This window comes from Eretmochelys imbricata, chromosome 10 (assembly GCF_965152235.1).
Source record: "Eretmochelys imbricata isolate rEreImb1 chromosome 10, rEreImb1.hap1, whole genome shotgun sequence".
Taxonomy (NCBI): Eukaryota; Metazoa; Chordata; order Testudines; family Cheloniidae; genus Eretmochelys; species Eretmochelys imbricata.
The window spans coordinates 20,659,926-20,682,750 of NC_135581.1; the positions used below are offsets into that span (position 1 = coordinate 20,659,926).

At 41.2% G+C, this 22,825-nt stretch overlaps 1 protein-coding gene across 3 annotated transcripts in view; it reads left to right on the forward strand.

Moving 5' to 3' along the window:
- The window catches only part of SNX29 (sorting nexin 29), a 459,980-nt gene that overhangs the window by 308,661 nt on the left and 128,494 nt on the right, over positions 1 to 22,825 (forward strand). For all 3 annotated transcript variants that reach the window (XM_077828715.1, XM_077828713.1, XM_077828712.1), the window contains one exon: positions 20,768 to 20,908. In XM_077828715.1, coding sequence (XP_077684841.1) covers positions 20,768 to 20,908 — 141 coding nt within the window. The remainder of the gene's footprint in view (positions 1 to 20,767; positions 20,909 to 22,825) is intronic.

The following is a 22,825-nucleotide window of genomic DNA, read 5'->3' on the forward strand; positions in this document are numbered from 1 at the left end:
AATGGCGAGAAGATTTCTGATCATAGGGAGCTCTTTAATCTGGCAGACAAAAGCTAAACAAGATCCAGTGGTTGGAAACTGAAACTAGACAAATTAGGTGCATATTTTTAACAAAGAGAGTAATTAATCACTGGAACAATTTATTATGTGGTGCAGTACATATTCAGTCACTTGAAGGCTTCAGATTTAAAATCAGCAGTTGGATGGCTTTCTAAAAAGATATATTCTAGTTCGACCAAGAAATTGTAGGGTTGATGCTAGAATTACTGAGTGATATTCTCTGGCCTGTGTTATGTAGAAGGTTAGCTTAGGTTACCATAATGGTTCCTTCTGGTTGTAAATATATAGGGATCTTTAATTTCCCCATGATTTATTTTGGGCAAGGACAAGAATTTGTGGGCTTGGAGTTACTTATAAGCAGGGGTGGCGAGTTGTATGGGCCTGTGGTGCCCGGGCTCCAGCAAATTCAGGGCCTGGGGGGCCCGGCTCCACCAATGTTCGGGCCCAGGTCTCTCCTCTGGCTCTGCCCCTGCGTGTCCCTCCCACAAGCATCCTTGCCTGCCCTGGACAGCGGGTGGCTGCCCCCTGCAGCTCTGTGCTGCACTCACTTGCCAGCTGCTGCCACGGCTGGCTACAAGGGAGCGGCGCCGGGGGCAGGCTGAGTCAGCTGCTGCACCCGTGGAGGGAGGAAGTGCAGCCCTCACCCCGGCAGGCAACTCTGGGGGTGGGGCTTATCCTGGCTGGACCTCCTAAGCAGCAGCCTGGGGAGGCTTGACTGAGTTTTGGGCTGGAGAGGTTCCCCAATGGGAGCTCGCAGCTACCGGTTGGGAGAAGGCTGGGGGGAGTCCTCCTCTCTGGCTCCTCACCCCAGCCCTGGGACAGCCTGCTTGCTGCACCTCAAACTCCTCATCCCTGGCCCAGCCCCATGCCCTGCACCCCAACCCCCTGTCCCAGCCCAGAGCCCTCACCCAGCACCCATACTCCCTCCCAGAGCCTACACCCCTCCTGCACCCAAACTTTCTCCCAGAGCCTGCAACCCAAGCCCCCACTTTGCTACAAACTCTAGAGTAAATTTAATATTTGTCATGCTTTTCATTGCTGTAGTTACCAAACAAGTGACTCTTAAGTTAACGAATCTAGTATTCCATAAATCTTCTTCTTTTACAAAGTAGTAACCATTTCTGAGCTACATAATATAAGGTTGAAGGCCAATGTACTTATCTGCCCAGCATACTGTTACTACCTTGTGTAACCCTTCTGCCCATCAGAGCTGGCAGCAACAAGAGCCGGGTTCAGTATCTAGGGGTTCCATTCCAATAACACAGTGCAAAACCAGCTCGAGCCCCCACCCAGTGACCTGGGACAAATATATACCACCCCCGCTGGGCGCCTCCAAGAGGCAATACTTCCCCTCTCGCAAGCACAGAGTCTGAGTGTAGCAAAAAGCCTTTTAATAACAGAGAGAAACAATGTGGCATTATGTTGGGGAAACACCACCAACAGGATTCATAACACAACCCATGAGCAAAAAATACCCACCCCAAGCAAATTGGGACGTGTCCTTTCCCTTTGGTTCTTGAGTCAAGCAACCCAAAGTCCCAAAAGTCCAACAACCCAAAAGTCTCTGTCCCTGGTCAGGGCAGCCCCAGAGTTCGAAAGTTTATCTGCAGAGTTTTACCTCCCAACCTAAGTAGAGAGGGGCGGGGGGGAAGAGGTAAGGGGCACCTTACATGATCTGAAGCTGACTGCCCCGCAGCTCCATAGGGCTTCACTCCGATCCGCTCCACAAGCCGCTCCGCTCCACCAGCCGCCCCACGAACTGCTCCACGCCGCTTAGCATCCCACAGGCAGCTCCCGCCGTCCCATGAACTGCTCCACCAGCCCATCCACAAGCCGCTCCAACTGTCCCGCAAACTGCTCCACAATATATCTTCAGGCTCCCCCACTACTTAACACAACACTCAGGGATTTCAGCTCTTAGGAAGTTTAGCTCTTTTGTGATTTCAGCTTTTAGTAGGGGAGCCTCAGTGCTGGTGCACCATTAGCCCCAAGTGAATTCAGCCCAGCAGCTTGTAACTAGACTCCTAATGGAATCAAAATTAGCTCTGATATTCCACAGTGGAGAGAGGAGGAAGTGCAATTAGCATGCAATGGCCTCACTAGGGGGCCCATGCCACCAAGTATCAATACCTGTCCCCAGCCTCTCTCTATTCACTGGGTTTTGGAACCCATGTCCCTTGCCTAGTGAGTGCTGCTTAGTTGATGGTGAGTCCCTCCATCATAACAAAAGGCCAAGTACAGTTTCTTGATTCCCATAATCAGGGTAAGAACAATTTATTCTTCCTGCCCCAATAACAGAGACACTGGGGATCCCACAGCAGCCAAAGTGACCATTTGGGCAGCTATGGCCTCATTCTAGGTGGGGTGGGTGTGTCTATGCAAATGAGATCAGCCCCTGAAGTTCTTCTCCACAACTTGCCACACCTCACCACCAGATGTCAGGGTGGAGCTCATCCTGACTCTGCTTACACTTGTAAACAGGGAACCCCCCTCAAGACATTATTATCAAGAAACATGCTTGTCATCCTCTCGTAACTTCCTGTTCTCATCCATGTGCCTGTCAACAGCCTTGCTGATTAAGATGGATTAGTTTCCATTCTCACAATATTTTTCATTTCATTGTTTGATTAAAACATGGCCCATCATTCCTCTCCTCTTACCCCTTCCCTCCAAAGGTGTATTTTTCAATGTATTCTGTCTCAAAGTGCTTTTGAAGCTGAATGGTGTGGTAAGGAGAGGGGCTGCAATATTCCACCATTCAAATCAGCTCTGCTGTTGCTCAGGCTGAAGGAGTGGAGGAGGATAGTCAGGTAAACATAAGAATAGCCATATTAGATCAGACCAATGGTCCATCAAGCCCAGTATCTTGTCTTCTGACAGCGACAGTGACAGGTGCTGCAGAGGGAATGAACGGAACAGGGAATTTTCAAGTGATACCCTGTCATCCAATCCCATCTTCTGGCAGTTGGAGGTTTAGGAAGACCTGGAGCATGGGTGCATTCCTGATCATCTTGGCTATAGCCATTGATGGAGCTATCCCTCCATGAGGATCTGATTTTTTTTTTTAGCCCAGTTATACTTTTGGCCTTCACAACATCACATGGCAATGAATTCCACAATTTGACTGTGTGCTTCCTTTTTTTTTTTTTAAACGGCTGTGTATTAATTTTATGGGGCTCCCCATAATTCTTGCCTTATGTGAAGGGATAAATAACACTTCCTAGTCACTTTCTCCATATCATTAATGGTTTTATAGACCTTTAGTGTATCCCCCTTAGTTGTTTCTTTTCTAAGAACATTTTAGTAGTATCATGGCACTAAGAGGAGTTAGAGGGAGAGAGAATCATAGAGTCTTGTAGTGATATCAGAGATACCAACCCAGAAGAATTCAGGATGAATGGAGGAGAAAGTGTCCCAGAACAGCTTGAGAGAAAAACATGGCTCATGGCTTTCTGAGATGGAAGATGAGAGTGGCCTGAGGGTGCATTAAGTAACAGAGTGAGCATCTCAGAGCTGTCCTAGTGAGAGCTGAGTATGTGTCAGAGCAGCATGAGGATAGGACAGAGAAGCTTTAGAATAGCTAGAGGGGAAGTACAGAGAGCAATCAGAAAGACAGCATATTATAAAAACAAAAAAATCAAGACATGAGTGCAAATCCATTGTCCCTCGCTAGCTTTTGTACTTTTCCCCTTTCCCGTGCTTAAGAACATAAGACAAGTCCTTCTAAAGGTGGTGTTTACCTACGTGTGTTCAACTTTTTTCTTTTTACAATTTTTTTCTGAAACAAAAATACAATTTAAACTTAATAAGTAGGCTTAAATACAGGAATATTAATCTGTATATAATGATGGAAAAAACAAAATTGAATTTTTAAAGAACTTATGAAAATAGATGGTAATCATAATCTAAAGTTGACAATGATTTGTTTACACATTCTTGTATGTAATATTGGAAAATTTCTTTTGCTTACTGTATTTTCAGTAATGTCATTGTAGTAGAGATTTTGTACTGACTGGAAGGCACAATAGGTAACAAATATCCCATTTACAGACTGGGAGGTAAGATACCTTAATGTTCTGAAAAAAGAAAAGGAGTACGTGTGGCACCTCAGAGGTGCCACAAGTACTCCTTTTCTTTTTGAGGACACAGACTAATATGGCTGCTACTCTAAAACCTGTCATTAATGTTCTGAGCGTCTGAAATGTTCTGAACAGGGAAGGCACACTGCTGTTTTGCCTATATTTTGTCTTGCAAGACATTCTTCCATTGCAATTTTGGTCTTGCTTTTCTAAAAACAAACAATGTGTCTATTCATAGAAATAGGTGCAAGTCTGTAAAATGAAACAAATAACAGCAAAAAAGTTATGTCACCCAACTGTTAGTCAGGAAGAAGATAAGGAGATGATAAAGAAAGTACAAAATTTCTTCATAATCAGTCTGCATGCACATAAACTAGTGAAGATAAATTTTGATCCTGTAGTCTCTCGAATAGTTAGTAACACAAGCAGGTGGCAACCTATCTTCATGAACCTATATAAGATTGTAAGTCATTTACCTTTTTGTACTTTTTATTGTCTCTTCCTTTATGAAAAATCAATAAAAAAATCATCATACACATAACATTATCTTTAATAAAAATGCCATTAGGTAAGAGAGTAATATTTATTATATACATTCTAAGGATCTATTCACTACATAAATGTGTTATCTAGCTTACCATCTAAGTGACACCTTAAGTTTCATATGGTGATTACAGGAGTGTTTTGTTTTGTTTTTTAATATGGATCCAGCCAAGGGAGAAAGACTTGTGTGGGAGAAACCCAAATGCTCCCTTCTTCTTGTAATCATACCATAGAAGATTATAGGCTTGGTTCTGCAGTCTTTATGAAGTCCCAATGACTGCAGTAGAAGTTCTTCCTGAATGACTTCATGATTTGGCCATATGGCCTCAAGTAATCAGTGTTCAGAGTTTTGGGACAATACCCATAAAAAGTTTGGCATTTTTACTACCAGTTCACCTCTAATTGGTGGAATGATGATGGCGCTCTTGTGGCTTATGCACTCCCTGGCTATATTTGATGCTATGTACTGCTTATTTTTATTATTTCTATTATACATTAAAAAGTTGATTATAAATTAAAATATATAATTCAAATTGCATATGCATTAAATGCATTATGATGTGTGTGGTGTCTATGCAAGTAAAATATAGTACTGTTAAAAGTTTGTTCCTTGTAATTACTAATATGTCTCTGCTAAATGTACATTGGAAAGAAACACACAAAGCTGCTCATATCCCAGCTGAAATGTTCCATTGTTCTGTTTGTTTTTCATTACTCTGAAACTATTACTGCAGGAATTCTTAAATTGGGTGATTTTCAAAGAGGAAACTTAGCAACCATAAATGCAGTCTTGCAGCTGTGTCAAAATATAATTTGCATCTGTGTTTATTTGTGACACTTTGGGGCTAACTTTAGAGAATTCACCTTGGATTTATATTCCTAACAGAATCCCATTGTCCTCCAGGCAAGTCTGAAAATGCATCTGCTTTCTTCTTATTATGTACTTCTGCTATGGGTATATACCTTTGTTTCTTGTATTTATTCTTGGTGTTCAAATCACTTTGATAAAAGCTTCCTAAATAGATTGTGAAATATACATAGTTCATCATCTGAAAAAAGCATACTGTAAAGGAAGGAGAACAGAGGGGTATACTCCAGTTTAATGAAGATAATCTGGTTTTGCAGCTTCCATCCAAATGGTAAATTAAAGTACCCTCTGACTTCACCACAGCAAGTTCTGAAAACTCATCGGTGCCAATAAACTGAGAAACAGAGAGTAATTTTCTCTATATCAACACCTTAAACTATTTCTTTTATAACAAGGTTTTATTATGCTGTCATATACAAAAAGCTAACATTAAACCTTCATTGACTTCTCAGATGGTATAAGAAAGGGCTTATTGGCTGCAGTTGAATCTACATTACGTATACCAGAAATATCCAGTATTTTAAAATTTACAAAATTAGTATAAACACATACTGAAAGAAGACATGATATATAATGAGCAGTGAGGAATAACAATTAAAGCAAAGAAAAAGGTTTCTTATTCTTAAACAGTTTGGCAGTAGACCCCTTTTTAGATTAAATGTCTAGGAGATGCAATAGAAAGCATACTCGTGGCTGTGTATACATTATAGACTACTGAAAGGTATATACTTTATTACATTAAAATGAAATCCTGATGAGTGGTTGGATTACTGCTTCTCAAAGTATTCCTTAGGTTAATTGTTTGAGATTATTGAACCAAAATATCAGAGAATTTAAAATCATCATCAGCTTTGAATCCATAAAACTGATATCTGCTTTCCGTTTTTGAGGAAGTGGTGGTATTTGATGACATAGGAGATCTTAATGGTGGTGAATTCACCTTGCTGAGTGAAATGCCAAGTTTGTAGATGAACTCATTTTTTCACTTTCATATTAATGTAACTTTATTACTTGAAAAGAATGCTCTATTTTATATTGTCCTTTTGTATTGCTCAATCAAGTTTATATTTTACATACAAATTGCTATGCAACCCATAAAGTTCAGAAGGTTGGTATTGGTTTTATTTTGTTTATTTTTGTCTCTGCGTGTTTAGACTTTTAAAACAGATTTGGTCTCCTATAACTCACCAGGAGTTGGCTGGAGTTGCTATTCTGTCAAAGAGTGAGTTCAAACTGTGGTATACTAATGTGAGGACTGACATCAGAAAACAGTAACAGTCATGAGCCATTTTAGTTGTGGTAATATTTCAAATAAACCATAAAGAAATGCCTTCTTGCAGCCACAGTTTCAATATTTAATATTCCAACTACAGATACTGGATCTTTCCTAAAATAGATTAGCAAGGATTAATTTCAGCACTACTTTGCTAGCCGGAGTCTTTCTCTAGTGCAATTCTGCCCAGGCTAGTGATGATTGCTTGCTCTAGCTTTGCCAATTTCAGCTGGTTCAGTCAGCTGCTTTCTTAGCATAAACCAACTTTCTGGAGCTCAATAACTGGCCCCCAAAGCAGCAGTGTTAGAAATTAAATATATTGCTGGACAAAAACACTCAATAAGTCTGAATAAAAGAAAAGAAACTAAATCCTTAGAACCAAAGTTTATGAATAATGGATTTTTTTTAGTCACTTACCAAGGTAGAGCGACAAGAGCACAAGGAATAATTAGCGCCAAATCCTGTTCTCCGGTACATACTTGGGCATCTCATTTAAATGAATGGATGCATGCTTCTCCACTTTTCTAAATGAGTTGACCTTTATCATCCTTCCTGTCTGATTATTATATTAGTTAATGTATGCTCACTTCATCTTGAGCAGAAGGCCACAAAACCATAGTAGGCTCTGTACTACACAATGAGCATGATTCCGTGTTCTGTCTTTATTCTAGTAATTGGGTTAAAATAATAATTGGAATTTATAATCTGGAGGATTGTCCCAAGTAGATGATAACTTTAAGACTGGATCAGTTTTTGTATAATGTATGTCACTTCAAATAAAGAATGAATGGTTTGTTACAGCATTTATGTCATGGCATATTGCAGGGTAATCATTGTGAAAAAGACAAAAATCTTGGACATATAGTAAAAATGTCAGTGTGTCTCAGACATAGTTTTATACCTCAAATTTTTTATGTTATGTAACTTGTATTTCCCTAGTTTACTGTAAATAACTAGGAACAGTGCTTTAGTTTAGATAAGCATGTTAGGTATGAACTCAGTTTATCAGTTTAAACTTAACCCCCCCCCCCAAAAAAAAATTAAAAAAAAGGGGGAGGGAAGAGAGAGCCTCTTCTTCTTTGGAAGACTTAAAATCATTTGGTGTTCACTGGTTATCTTTGTATCATTGCTGTATTGTTATTGAGCTTCTGCTTTCTGTTAGCCTAGCTGTGGGTGAAAGGAAGGTTTGCAGCTCTTAAAGTTCTTAGCAAAATAGGCTCTGGTCTTTACCATCATATCTACCTAATATAAAAATGCCAAAAGTCATATTTTTAAAAAACATGAAAATCACAGAATCCATGTATGTGCCTAGGCACCTCTGTGCTCACCCCTACAGTGCTGCAGTGATATCTGAACAAAATATGCCTTGTAAGATATAATTTGAAAACTATCAAATTAATATCAGTAATATCATTGTGAAATGTATGTGACAATGAAGTGTGTGGAATTATGGATACTCACTTATATTAGATACTTATATTATGCTTTAAAGACTGCACCTAAGGCTATGTCTATGCTGTGAAAAAACCACCCCCCTGAATAACAAAAGTTTTAACGACAAAAAGCACCAATGTGGACAGCGCTTTGTCTATGGGAGAAGCTCTCCTGGTGATGAAGCTACTGTCCGTTATTCGGAGTGGTTTTATTTAGTTGCTAGGAGAGCTCTCTCCCAGCAACAAAGAGCAGCTACGCTGTGTATCTTACAACAGCACAGCTGCAGCAGCACAGGTGTGCTGTTGTAAGGTGTGAAGTGTAGACATAGCCTAAAAGGTATTTACAGCTAGCATGTTGGGGGAGTGGATAAACAGGTTTTCTTCATGTGCATTCCACAATAGGTGTGCGTGTTCGCCACGTGCACCGGTGCCGGAAGTTTTTCCCCTAGTAGTACCCATAGGGGAGCACCCCAGCGACCTCTGGAGTGGCACCACTGTGGCATGGTATAAGGGGCACTGCACGTTCCCCCCACCCTCAGTTCCTCCTTGCCGCCAGTGAAGGTGCGTCAGAACTGTTCTGCTCCCGCTTTGCTGTAGCTTTCCTCTTGGACTCTGTTAGTTAGTACCTGTAGTTAAAAGTAGTTTAGTTAGAGTTAGCTTAGTGTGCCTGGGTCGGGGTGTGCCCTGTGCCCTGGGCTTTAAGTCGTGCAACACTTGCAAGTGGCCAGTGCCCGTGAGTGATCCGCACGCAGACTGTTTACGCTGTCTGGGGGAAACCCGTCTCAGCAATTGCTGCAAGATTTGCATATCTTTCAAACCTCAAACCAAGAAGGAGCAGGACATTCGGCTCTGAGCCATTTTGATGGAGTCAGCCCTGATCCCGACACCTCTGTGTTGCTCCAAGTCAGCACCGAGCACTGCGTCATCGGTGCGTGGCTACCCTTCGGTGCCTTCCACCAGCCAGTCCACGGCATTGCTTTTTGGTGTGTCCCTTGGACAGCCTCCTGGCCTCCGACTCAAGTTGAGCGGAGTAGCCTGGTCCACTCCGAGCCAACCTCCCCGGATGTTCGGGTGCCCTCCATGCTGGAGGCCCTGCAGGCAGCCTAGGACATTATGTCTCTGCTGGTACCGGGGGCATCACCGCCATTGGCTCCCTGGTCCAGAGGCAAGCCGCCATTCAGATCCCCGCAGTCGCCGCCTGGATGGTACCATTCACTGTCTAGGGAAGGTTCCCAATGCTGTTCCCTGCTCAGCGACCCCTCTGTGTGCAGTCTGCGCTTGTCCCCCAACAGGTTGTCTGGCTGGGTACCGACTTGCAGGGGTTCCAGGCACTGGTCCGCCTCGAGGGAACGTAGATCTCACGAGGAGAGCGTGCCCCATCAAGACTGGGACAGACGGCACCAGAGATCCTTGTCTCCAAGAGGCTACCATAGCCCTTTGCGGTACGGGCATTGACGCCGTTCCTGTTCTTCGTCTTGCTCGAGGTCCCTGTTGCAGCACTGCTCCCTCAGCCCCAGGCATCAATCACTGGCACCTCGCCATCGTGGATCCGCCTGTCAGAGCAGCCACTACCGACAGTACTCCCGCTCCTCCATGCCGGGATCAAGGTCTCGCGGTCAACACCGTTCCCGACACCACCGCTTCTTTCAGTCCCAGCATAGCGGTAGATCATATGCCAGCCCGTCCTCCATTTGCAGTTCTCAGTCAATGGGCCAGGATACTCAGGCTGAGCAGCCTGCTCCACCAGTGCCACAGCAGGTACAGTGGCACCAGTCTCCTTGATCGGCGCCATGGTACCAATAGGTCCTGTGGCCTCCGACGCAGCCCCCAGTGGTGCTCGCTTGGTGGCCAGAACCTTGGAGAGACCATCGATCTCCCTTTCTCAACCTCCCAGAAAGGAGTCAGTGAAGCGTTCATCCCTGGTCCCGCGCCCAGAGGGGGACTGAGTGGTGGGACCTGTGGCACTGGTGGGGACGCAGAGTACTGCACCCCCATCCTCATGGTTCCTGGATGAGGCTATCACGGCCCCTCCTCCGCCTGTCCCGCAGGAGGACTCTAAAACTCATCAAGAGCTGTTGAAAAGGGTGGCATCAAGCTGAGGAGGTGGAGGAACCCTCAGACTCCATCTTCAACATCCTCTCGATTTCGGCACCAGCAGGATGGCTCTCCCACTCCATGAAGGGGTGGCAAAGATCTCGAACGCCTTGTGGCAAATCCTGGCTTCCTTTCCCCACATCTCTAAGAGGGCAGAATGGAAGTACTTCGTGCCCTCCAAGGGGCATGAATACCTGTATACCCACCCTGCCTCCAAATCCCTAGTGGTTGAGTCAATCAACCATAGAGAGAGGCAAGGCCAACCAGTCCCTACTTCTAAGAATAAGGACTCAAGGAGACTAGATCTATTCAGTAGAAAGGTTTATTCGTTCTTGAGTTTCCAACTGAGGGTGGCAAACCACCCAGTCGTGCTGGGTAGATATGAGTTCAATTTGTGGGGCTCTCTGCCCAAATTTGAGGACTCCCTCCAAGAGCGTGATAAAAAAGAGTTCAAGGCTCTGGTGGAGGAGGGTATGGCTGCCGCCAGGGCGGCCTTTCAGGCAGCTGATATGGCTGAAAGGTCTATGGCCTCTGCAGTGTCCATGAGGAGAGCGTCGTGGCTCCTGCTGTCTCGGTTGTCCAGCAAGGCTCAGAACTCCTTACAGGAACTTCTGTTCGATGGCAAGGCCCTGTTTGCGGAACAGACATATGTGAAGTTGCACAGCCTGAAAGATTCCTGCACACACGAAAGACCCTTGGCCTCTATGTCCCAGCCCCGGCCAGGACCAAGTTTAAACTGCAGCAGGCTCCCACCCAGGCAACCTACTCTAGATATGAGCCCTCTTATAAAAAGTCAAGGGACTATAAAAAAAACTCCCGCAATGGCAATCCTGGTCTGCGCCCCAACCTTGCATTATGTGTTCATCTCCCAAACCGTGGAGGACACTGGGTTTGGCAGGGCTGTACTCCATCCTGAGTGTCTCTGAACTCCTGCCCACCTTCAACAAATGTAGCTTAGAATCACCTATTGTGGAATGCACATGAGTAATCACTCGAAGAAGAAAAGACAGTTACCTTTTCCGTAACTGGTGTTCTTTGAGATGTGTTGCTCATGTCCATTCCACATCCCGCCCTCCTTACCCTCTGTCAGAGTTGTCTGGCAAGAAGGAACTGAGGTTGTGGGGAGCGCGCCGCACCCCTTATACCGCACCATAACGGCTGTCAAGGTTCCTTCCCCACTCTGAACTCTAGGGTACAGATGTGGGGACCTGCATGAAAGACCCCCTAAGCTTATTCTTACCAGCTTAGGTTAAAAACTTCCCCAAGGTACAAACTTTGCCTTGTCCTTGAACCATATGCTGCCACCACCAAGCATTTTAAACAACGAACAGGGAAAGAGCCCACTTGGAGACGTCTTCCCCCAAAATATCCCCCCAAGCCCTACACCCCCTTTCCTGGGGAAGGCTTGATAAGAATCCTCACCAATTTGTACAGTGAACACAGACCCAAACTCTTGGATCTTAGAAAAAATGAAAAATGAATCAGGTTCTTAAAAAGAAGAATTTTAATTAAAGAAAAGGTAAAAGAATCACCTCTGTAAAATCAGGATGGTAAATACCTTACAGGGTAATCAGATTCAAAACATAGAGAATCCCTTTAGGCAAAACCTTAAGTTACAAAAAGACACAAAAACAGGAATATACATTCCATCCAGCACAGCTTATTTTACCAGCCGTTAAACAAAAGGAAATCTAACGCATTTCTAGCTAGATTACTTACTAACTTAACAGGAGTTGTAAGGCTGCATTCCTGATCTGTTCCCGGCAAAAGCGTTGCACAGACAGACGAACCCTTTGTCCGTCCCCCCCCAGCTTTGAAAGTGTCTTGTTCCCTCATTGGTCATTTTGGGTCAGGTGCCAGCCAGGTTATCTTAGCTTCTTAACCCTTTACAGTTAAAGGGTTTTGCCTCTGGCCAGGAGGGATTTTATAGAACTGTATACAGAAAGATGGTTACCCTTCTCTTTATTTTTATGACAGCGGTGCCACTCCAGGGGTTGCTAGGGGCGCTCCCCTATGGGTACTGCTGGGGGAAAACGTCCGGCACCGGTGCACGTGGCGAGCACGCACACCTCTTGTGGAATGGACATGAGCAACACATCTCAAAAACACCAGTTACAGAAAAGGTAACTGTCTTTTCTCAAGACAAAGGAAAGAGGCCAACACCTCAAACCAGGTGTGGCCAAATTCACTGGGCTATTCATTGGTATTGGAGGAAGCAGGAAGAGAACACTGACATTGTAAAATTGCAGCAGGAATCATCACATTGGGACGCACCAAGGGGCATCTTAATTGAGATGGAGTGGCCCCCACCCCATAAGCGACAGGAGACTGAACCCCAGGGGATTGATTTCACCCTTGAAACAAAGCCAGACTGAGATATAAGGGCAAACAGAAAGACTTGTATTATCCTTCACCTGATGAGACAAGGAAAACCCACACCTGGACTCTGTGGGAATCCTGGCTAAGAGTTAGCCAACTATTGCTGGGAAAGAAAGTTTACTTAGGAAACTATCTTGAACAAAGACTGTAGCTTGTTAATGTAGGTCTTAGCCATCACAAAGTTTTTTTATTTTTGTTTGTTTGTAACAATTTCTAGGTTTAATTCCTTCTATGTCCTGGTGTTAATAAACTTTGTTTTATTTTTATTATGAAACAACTCAGTGCTGTGTTTGAAGGGAAGTGTGTGTTTACCCCAGTTAATAAACTTTATTGTACTGACTCTTTAAAAGAGCAGTAAACTTAGTATCTTGTACAAATGTTCAGTGATAGGTGCTGCACATTGCAGAGAAACCTTTCTGAGGTGCTCGGGGGCTGAAGTTCACTGATTGTTACCTGCTAGGCAAGGTTTGGGCTGGGAGAGACTTGGAGGTTTTTGGTAAGGAAGACAGGCCAGTGTGGCTGGGAGCTGTCACACCATCTAATCTCCAGCAAAGCTCACTTTAGCTGAGGTAGAAAGGTGACTTGCAGCTCTGGTCCCCAGCAGCATGTTACACCTTGACACCTGTGAGGAAAAACATAGCAAGACACACATGATATGTTTATAGTTGAAGAGAATGCTGGAAAAAAATTACAGTATAAATTCCCCTGTTAACTAATAGCAAACCTGTTAACTAATAGCAAAATTATCCCAATGTGTTACTCTCTTGAACAATGGCTAACAAAGGCCTCAGGCAGACAGGAGCAGGTGGAGGGCCTAGGCTGGATGGAGGTCTATGTCTTTGGCTCCTATCCCAGTCACAAAGCTGGCCTCTAGTGCTGCTATGGGATATTTTTGGAGGATGGAAAGAAATGTTATGTTTGTAAGGAGGACAGATAGGGGCCAGTCAGCTGACTTGAAGAGTACGAATTTCCAGCCATGCAGCATTTAGTTCAAATTTACTTTTCTCACCTTCATTGCACCTGCTAAAAACAACTCTTCTGAGAGAGGGTACATTTTTAATTCATACATTTTAAAAATGCACTGTGGGATACATACCCTCAGTGCATTCCTCACACTGTCAATGATGGTGCCCCCAGTGTGGACACGATCTGTCAACAGAGGGAGCATGTGTGAACACCCTTTGGCAATTTTTGTTTTGTCGACTTTTGGGTGTCTACATAAGTTTTGTCAACAAAATTTGGTAGTGTAGACAAGCCCTAAGATGCACACAATTACTATTACCTCTAACTTCTAACAACATAGGTTTGCATTTCAAAGCATGCAATGGCCCTAATTAACATTTCTAACATGCCTTTAAAGATAGGCTTTGGGTTAGTTAGCCTGCAAGCTGTTTAACCCTTTCTAAACATGAGTTATATTTTGTATAAGATTCGTTGCAATTATATAACAGTAGTAGCAATCATGATTTTAATGGTTATATTTTAATTAGACAATGTCACACCAGGTTATGGTAGGGAAACTAGAAGTTTTTTGGCTTGCATAATAGACAGGCTGCTCACAAATAAATTACTACTTATGCATAAGAAACAAGAAATCATCACATGCTCCCACACACTGGAAGGAAAAAAAAATCAGGAAACCTACCTGAAGCTCATGCAAGAAACCTTCCAAAAATATCATAGCCACCCAGCACAAAAACAAAAAGGTGAAACCAGCTTCACAATGTACAGAGAACGTCACCTCCAGGAGAAACCATGACACCAGGATCCGTAACGCTCCAGTATCATCAACTTATCAAGACTACCTAATATCAGTGCTGAATTATCTGTACTCTCCCAGGAACTGAACAGCTTCCCCACCACAGAACCTGATACCATACTAACTATGTGGAGAACCAGAAGAATTCTTTCACTGATTCTGCATCAAAGAATTATTTCACAACAGAGGTGACACCACCCGCAACTATCATGTCTCCACTGACAATCATAAGAAAAAAGAATAATCTAATCAGACATGCCACAGTAGACGAAACCACACTCTTGATCATTAAATTGATAGCTTCAGGGAAAAAAATCAACCGTGGAATCCTTAACAGGCATCACATCTACCACGATCTCCACCACCAAGAGGACAGGTGTCTAGTCCATGAAATCCAACCAGCAGATAGTGATCAAATCAGCAGACAAAGAGAACATCATCCTAGTCCTCAGCCATGATGAGTATGTCATTGTGGCCAACCGACATCTCTCTGACAGCACCTACACCAAGAACTCAAAGACCTCACACCACAATTCTCCCAGGAATTTAGGGATATAATCAAATCCTTCCCCAAACAACTCCAAGAGAAACTATACAACCTCATCCCCCACATACCCATTCCAGGGACCTTCTACATGCTTCCTACAATACATAAACAAGGTAACTCAGGCAGACCCATCATGCCTGTCCATGGCACTCTTACTGAAGGAATATCGGGACTCATAGAAGCAGAATTAAAGGCCATGAACTGGTCCACTTTATTATGACAATATTATCACAATACTTTCAATATGGCTCTAAAAATACTGTAGATATATCACCACCTGGCTGTCTGCAAAACAGGATTACAACAACAACAATTATTTTAGTCACTTCTCTTCAAATCTTCAGGGCTTCAGTGCTCTTTGAGATTAGAAGATTGTAGATTAATTCTTAGTGTGTATTAATTAGAATCTGTCTTTCAAATGTGTAATATCATGGCCACAAAGGGTGGCTGCCAGTCAGCCTTTGCATGAGATAGTGTTGATGGAAAATACTTCTATACTACAGACAAAAGTGCTAACTTTTTATTTGATAGACAGATGATAAAATGTTCAAAAATCCTTGCTCTCCAATTAAATAACCATTCTTGGAGAGATTCTGATTGAATGTGTAAGGGGATTTTTAATTTAAAATTATTTAATGGAGTTAGTTGAGGAAACTGATTATCGGAGGAAAAAGGAACATCTGTCAGAAAACCAGTGTGACCTGGAATACAGAGGGTCTTGGAATTGATTTTTAAATTGACCAATGAATAAGCCTTAGAGTTTTTAAGCATTCTAAAACACAATTTTAAGTTATGTTTATCTTTTTATTTATTTATTTGTTAGATCAGAAGAGGAAGATATTACATGTCATTGTTAAATTGTAGCATTATAGTTCGTTTTTGGCACAAGAACAGACATGAATTTGAACAATGTCAATGAGAGAATGCTGAGTAATTAACTAGAGGGTGGCATACTTTATTTGTATAGGTCAAGTGCATGGTGCACACAAGGGACTTCTTGCATTCCTACATTTCCCCATCGTAAGCTCTCTGTGTGTCACCCTCCCATCTCTCTCTATTTCAAGGATTCCCAGCACAACCCCCCTACATCTCTCTACATCATGCAGGGATTCTGTATGCCCTTCTTCCCCTGTACCAGGGTCTCCCATTCCAGGAGCTCTGTGTACCCCCTCTCCCTATACTTCACCCAAATTTGTATGTCTTTTCTTTCCATCTGGGAGATAAGTATTGAGGGTGTCAGCATTTTAAACTGTATTGGGACAATCAGGAGATAAGGTGGGTGAAATAATATGTTTTATTAGGCCAACATCTGTTGCAGAAAGACACAAGCTTTCAAGCTTACAGAGCTCTTCTGGGACAATGGGCAGAGCTGAGATGGGGAGTAAAGTTATGCTGGAAGATGCTAATGCCCTCATGCATTTCTTTTGATCTATAGACTATTACGTAGCTGGTGGAAGCTGATGGGTCTGCTAGCCAGATGGCAGGGACTGACTTTGACCATAATCAACATTGTTCTGCCCATTGATGCTTAGAACATTCCTTGCAATTTGGAATTGATCGGATGCAGCATTCAAAAGTTATCATGTTACATCCAAGCAGAGAGAAATACCATCAAGTCAAGTGTAGGACCTTGCTTTATCTGGGCAATCATTTTCTTTCCTATTTTAATAAAACTAAATGTTTAGAGACTAACAGGGTCAAATTATATATGACTTTGGTCTACGACCTAGAACAATGGATTATAGTGAAAAAAATGCTTTATAAAAAATCAGTGTTAATGTTAGAATTGGTATCTGGATTTTTCTTGTTTATTCTCTCTGGTATCTCTGAATTATATCATTCCTGTAGCATAATGCTTCCTCTGACCAGGACCACAAGGAGTTGCCATTCTCCTGTTGGTCTGATCAAAGTTCTGCTAAGATAGGAAGGGCCGCTGGACTGGGAATTCGGAGATCTGGTTTCAAATTTGCCACAGGCTTCCTGGGCAAATCGCTTATTCTTTCTTTTTGTCTCAGCTTCCCCATCTGTTAAATGTAGTTAAAATGTTTCTACTTCAAAGAGGTGCTTGTCTGGTGCGTACATGCCACAGTAATGAATTCTTAATAAATTGGGGAAGTGGATTGGGAGAGGCATGAGTAGACACTAGAAAAGGAATAGGATTCTTGGCAAGATATTGATATTTATGACTTATATTTGCTATATGAAGGTTATTGAGAACTGACATTTGTTTATTTTTTTAAAATTTGGTTCAAATAACTTGTGCTAGTTTCTGTTATATAGAGTATTCATTTTTGATAGATTATTTCATGATATTGAAGACCTTTCCTACTCCGCTGGCACAATATGAGGTCCCCTGTTCCTCAAGGTGCCTGTCGATGTTATCATAGCATCTGTTTTAGGGTTGTTGCTTATTTAGTAGCCAGAAATTAGGCTGAATTCGTAATTAAGGGCCGGCGGTAAAATCCAGCCCTCACTGAGGTCAATGGCAAAACTCCCATTTACTTCAGTAGGGTCAAGATTTCAACCCAGCGTGTACCAGGCTGCTTGATTTAGTGATGTATAGTAGTAAATCAACTACAGAGACATTTTGTTCTCCATCCTTCTATACTCACGTTTTGTAATGCATTTGCCTAACAGTAGCCATCTGCATGCCTTATGGGCACTAAACTAAAACGAGCTTAACCAATCTTTTTAACATTTAGGCCTTATTTTCTTTGATTTCCCAAGTGAGCTGAGATTAATGGTCTTGAAATATCTTGGCTTCTGAATAGTATTCTCTGTTAAGATAATAAAGCTGTAAATGCTTGTACTAAAGCAGGAACTTTAATTTGCCTTTCAAACTCTATTATATGATCGTCAATAAATTCAATATGACACAGGGCTCTTAGTGTCAGTTCTTCATACCTTACAATCTCAAAGAAAATTCAATATCTGTGTTCTTCAAAGAACAGGAAGTAAAATCTTTAATGATGTATATAATAAATGAATCTATTTTTTCAGTCTTTAAAATATTCAGTTACAGTGTATTAGACTCCTTAATTACTTAACTACAGGTTACACCTTACTAGGTAACATAGAATTGCATGATTCACCAAATTACAATTTTCTCTGTACTTGAGTAGTAAAAATAGGAATTCCATATTAAATAACTACATTAAAATAATTTAGGTATACTTTGTTTTATAAGAAGCCTGAAAAATTCTGAATAATAGTTATCTATGCCAAAGTAATATATTTTAAACATAGTGATTAAAGAAAGGTGGAGAAAGAGCTGAGGGGATAAAAAGTATTTAAAAATGCAGTTCTTACCACAATGCATCAAATGTTTGCACATATGGAAATGTTTCCTACCACTGGCATTGATATCCTTCATTTAAATCTAATTTATTTTACATTAAGATTTCTAATATATTGTGCCTGAATTATATATTATGTCTTAGAATCATCTAGTTTTTATTAATTCAGTAAGATAGTTTAAACATATGCTTAGTGTCATTGATGTCAGTGGAACTATCTCACGTACTTAGGGACAAGTAATCTTGTTAAGTATCTTTTTGAATTGGGGTCTAAATCCCTTGGTTTTCTATCACTTAATATGAAATCCAGTACCCTTGCATTATTGTCAGCCACCAGCATCATACTCAACATGGCTGTTTGTAATCACTTACCCTCTCTTCTTCCAAATTCTCTTCATTTACAAGTGTGCTGAATTCTTTCCACTGATAGTCTTTTAAAATGTTAATGAATCAGTCACGTTATCTTAATTCCCTATTAAATCTAGTTAGCAGAGCTATTTCACTAGCTATTATTTTAAAATTTGTATTGCTCTTTAAATACTTGGCCATGTGGTCTACCTATTTTTAGAGCCCCATCACTGTAATACCTGAGTTCCTATTGCCAAATACAATTGCCTGTAGTTTTGTGTGTTCGTATATAAGCTAAGTAGACCAAACTCAACAGCTCTGGCATTCTCAACTTTGAGATTATCATATTTGCTTTCTCCAGCAGAATCTATCATTATAAACATGAAGAGCAAGTGAAGTGATGTACAATGGTAACCATTACAAGCTAACGTTTAACAAGTTATCACACAATACTGTGATTATTGCCTGTACTATGTATAGGGAAATACCATAGTAACTCAAATACTATTTGTGTGGTAGCTGTTTGTCCATTATCTGATTATAGTCATGGCAGGTTTGGGGTTGGGAACCTTGTTTCCTTTAGGAGTCCATGGCACCATGTATGAAATACAATGCTAAATAGTTTTGTAAAGTCTATATTCATCTCTTGACTTTTTCATTGTTTCTGTAAAAGTGATTATCTTCTCTAAAAGTAATACTTTTAAAAATTGCCATGAAATGTTTAAATGTTGGTATCTAAAGTTAGCACCTAAATAAAATAATTAGATCCTCAATACTGTTGAAAATCAGGCCAATTATACAGGTATCTTGATGTGGATTTGGATATTTAATTTTAGTCTCCTGAGTTCTAATATTTTTGCTTTGGCTTTTTTCTTGCTTATTCCTGTTTCCTCCTTTTTCTTTTTGATCATTGTGTCTCTGATGACCATTAGCACTATTTTTTTCAGATGATGATCATCTCAGTAATCTGGAAACTCCTTAAAAAATGCTGTTGAAGAAATATGGCAGTTTTGCCTCATCAGTTCTAATCTGCCCTAGCACATTATATCATTCATTATAAGTCATCATAAGTCATTAATATTAGAAAGTTTGGGGTGGGAAGAATAGGGCACAGATGCTGCAGGGGGAACCAGTGGAAACATAGCTCCTAAAGGCATTAGGTTGCTGTGGGTAGGAAAGCAAGAAGTCACACCAAAGAGAACACTAGTCCCAAATGCCCTCAGTCATGAGTCCTGAGTTCATTGTGGAGTTTCTGGGTTTCAGAGTAATGCCTTTCCTCCATAAGGTTAAAGCCCCTTTTCCCAATAGAGAGCATAGTTCCAGAGCCATTAATTAATTCTCAGAGTTTTGTGAGCATGTTTTCCTTTTCTATGGGTTTTCCCTCAGAGAGGGGAACATTTAGCACATTATTGGTAGTACCCTCATGAAAGTAATTGAGCTGTGGCAAAAACATCCATTATGTGAAATTATACTACACGTCCTGTGAAAAAATAAAAAGGGGGTCTGGGGAGATAAAACTGCTTCTATTTTTCAAACAATAAGATTTCAGTAGTTTATACTCCGGGATTTTATAATCTGTTTTGACTTCTTAAAAAAACTTATTCATTCATGAAGGATGTGTTTTGCTTTAGCATAACTGTGATGAGTAAATACAGTTTGTGACATAAGAATTATGATGAGAAATTCATTTGTGAAGTTGGAAAACTATTAAATGTACAGAAATCAGTGTAAATTATATCAGATTAATTTTTTCTTTGTGCACTGGTCAGTAAACCTGCTGGCAACAGAAAGCATTAATAGCTATCTTACCACAAAATTACAGCCACGTCTTGTAATAATGAGCAAGTTAATGTATGTCACCATTGAATCCAATAAAAGGGAATTAGATTAATGACCTGTTGAATAAACATAGCTACACCTGATGACTGTTTGCAGTCAGATGTAGTTGTAGGTAAATAGTCCTAAAACTACTGAGAGTGTTATGTCATAAAGGTGAAGGTAATTGACAAACAGTACTTTTAACAAAGAGAGACAAAATGAATGTAATGATTGCCTTTAAAATTGATCTTTTCTTGTCTACGCTTGCAGGTATATATCAGAATAAAAGATGATGAATGGAATGTTTATCGAAGGTATGCAGAATTCAGAAGCTTGCATCACAAGCTACAAAATAAATACCAACAAGTAAGGACCTTTAACTTCCCACCAAAAAAAGCCATTGGAAACAAGGTAAAGGAAAATGTATTCTCAACATTTATTAATATTGTGAAATTAAATACTGAATACATTAAAGTGAAAGTTATAATCAAAAATTTAATTTAACAAAATAGAACATGAATGAGGATAAGTATATCTATTGTATTTGATGTAGCATGAATGATGTATCTCATGAAATGCACAATACAAACTATAATTTTCCCAGTTGAGAAACGAGGAACGAATCGTAGGGCATAGTGAATTGAATGCTTGATCTATATATTCCTTGTAGTTATTTAATGTGAACAGTGCTTCATAATTAACTTTTTAATGTGTTAAACTAATTCCTGATTTAAGACTATTAGAGGATTAGTAAAAACAAGCAATGATTTCTATTGCTTGCAGATCTATACAGGTGATAGGGTAGGTTTTCAGAGACATATGTCTGAAAGGTATTGTATATGAAGGAGATTTTCAGTTATGTGCAATTAAATATTTCAATGTATAAATGAAATGTTGGTGGGTCTTTAGTCTATATTCTGACCAAGGTTTGATATACAAGTCTGTGCAGAAAATCTGAACTAAATCAAATACTGGTAACTTTACAATTAGTCGTTCCTATTAATTTATTCATCTGTAATAGGACTTGGACTAATCAATTTCTCAGTGTTCTCAGAAGTCATACCGAGTAAATTATTTACAGATAGAAAATCCAGATTGTCCTACACAATCAGTGTGGTCTCTAGTTGTTTTGTTTTTAAATAGACGATGTTTGCTGATGCCATTTGAAGGGATACAGAAATAAAACACAAGATTCTGATAAATGGATTAAAGATCAAGGTTGCAATCTTATTGAAATGTCTCAAGCTTCAGTTATGCCCAACAGCTAGTCATGCATGTAGTCCTAAAAGCCAATAGCCACAAGGATACCTATCAGATTATTTTCAACAACGGTAGGATGAAGCACACAGGACACAACTCCCAAACCATACCAATGTTGAGATGGAAGATATACTTTTGTGCGGGGATCTGTTCATGAGACCTGTACATAAGCCCCTCATTCCTTAAGGGCCTTAGCACAGCTGTTTCCTGACCTGAGTCCAAGATTTAAGAAAGGAGGCCAAGACGATCAACTGTTAGAACAAGAGACTCCTGTCTATCAAGTGAAGTTAATAACGAATGTCCCAGGCAATGTGGACCCAAGTACAGTATTTCAGTGACTTTATTCTAACAACAGCTTCTAGCATACAGCTCTTAATGTCTCCTTCCAGGCCATGTGTAAACAATGTGCCCTCCCCACTCATGGACACCCATGTCCTCACCCAGGGATCCCCATTTCAGTGTGCTCCAGGGGGAAGGTGGAAAGGAAAGGAAACTAGTTATTGCGCTACAGGAAAATGTTCCTTCCTGACCTCCAATACTGTTATGAGATTCTCCCTATAATCATGTGAGTGCTCATCTCCCCCAGCAACCCACCGAGAGTGATCAGATAGTAAGTGTGGGGAAGTAACGGGGACAGGGGAGGGGTAATAGGTTGTTTACATAAGACAAAGCCCCTAATATCGGGATGGTCCCTGCAATATAGGGACATCTGGTTACCCTAAGCCGACCCCAGTGTATATCAAGGCATTTAGCCTCTCTCAGCATGTTGGCAGAACTATGTGAGATCATGCACTAGTATGAACTGCTGACACTTTCTTATTTTGAGCTCCCAGGGTTTCTGAAAGAGTTGGACCATCACCAGGACAGCTAAGAATGAGATACTGACCACTTCTCTATGCAGTGTGAAGAGGCCAGAGTGATATAAAGGTGCTCTTAAAACCCTGGATCCAGCTGACGGGCGAATTTCCCTGGTACAGGAACTGAGGAAAACAGTCGGCTGTTTTTTGAGGATTCCCAGCATAAGAGGGGTTTTGCAGGAAGGGGGAATGTGTCAGGGTGGGGTCACAG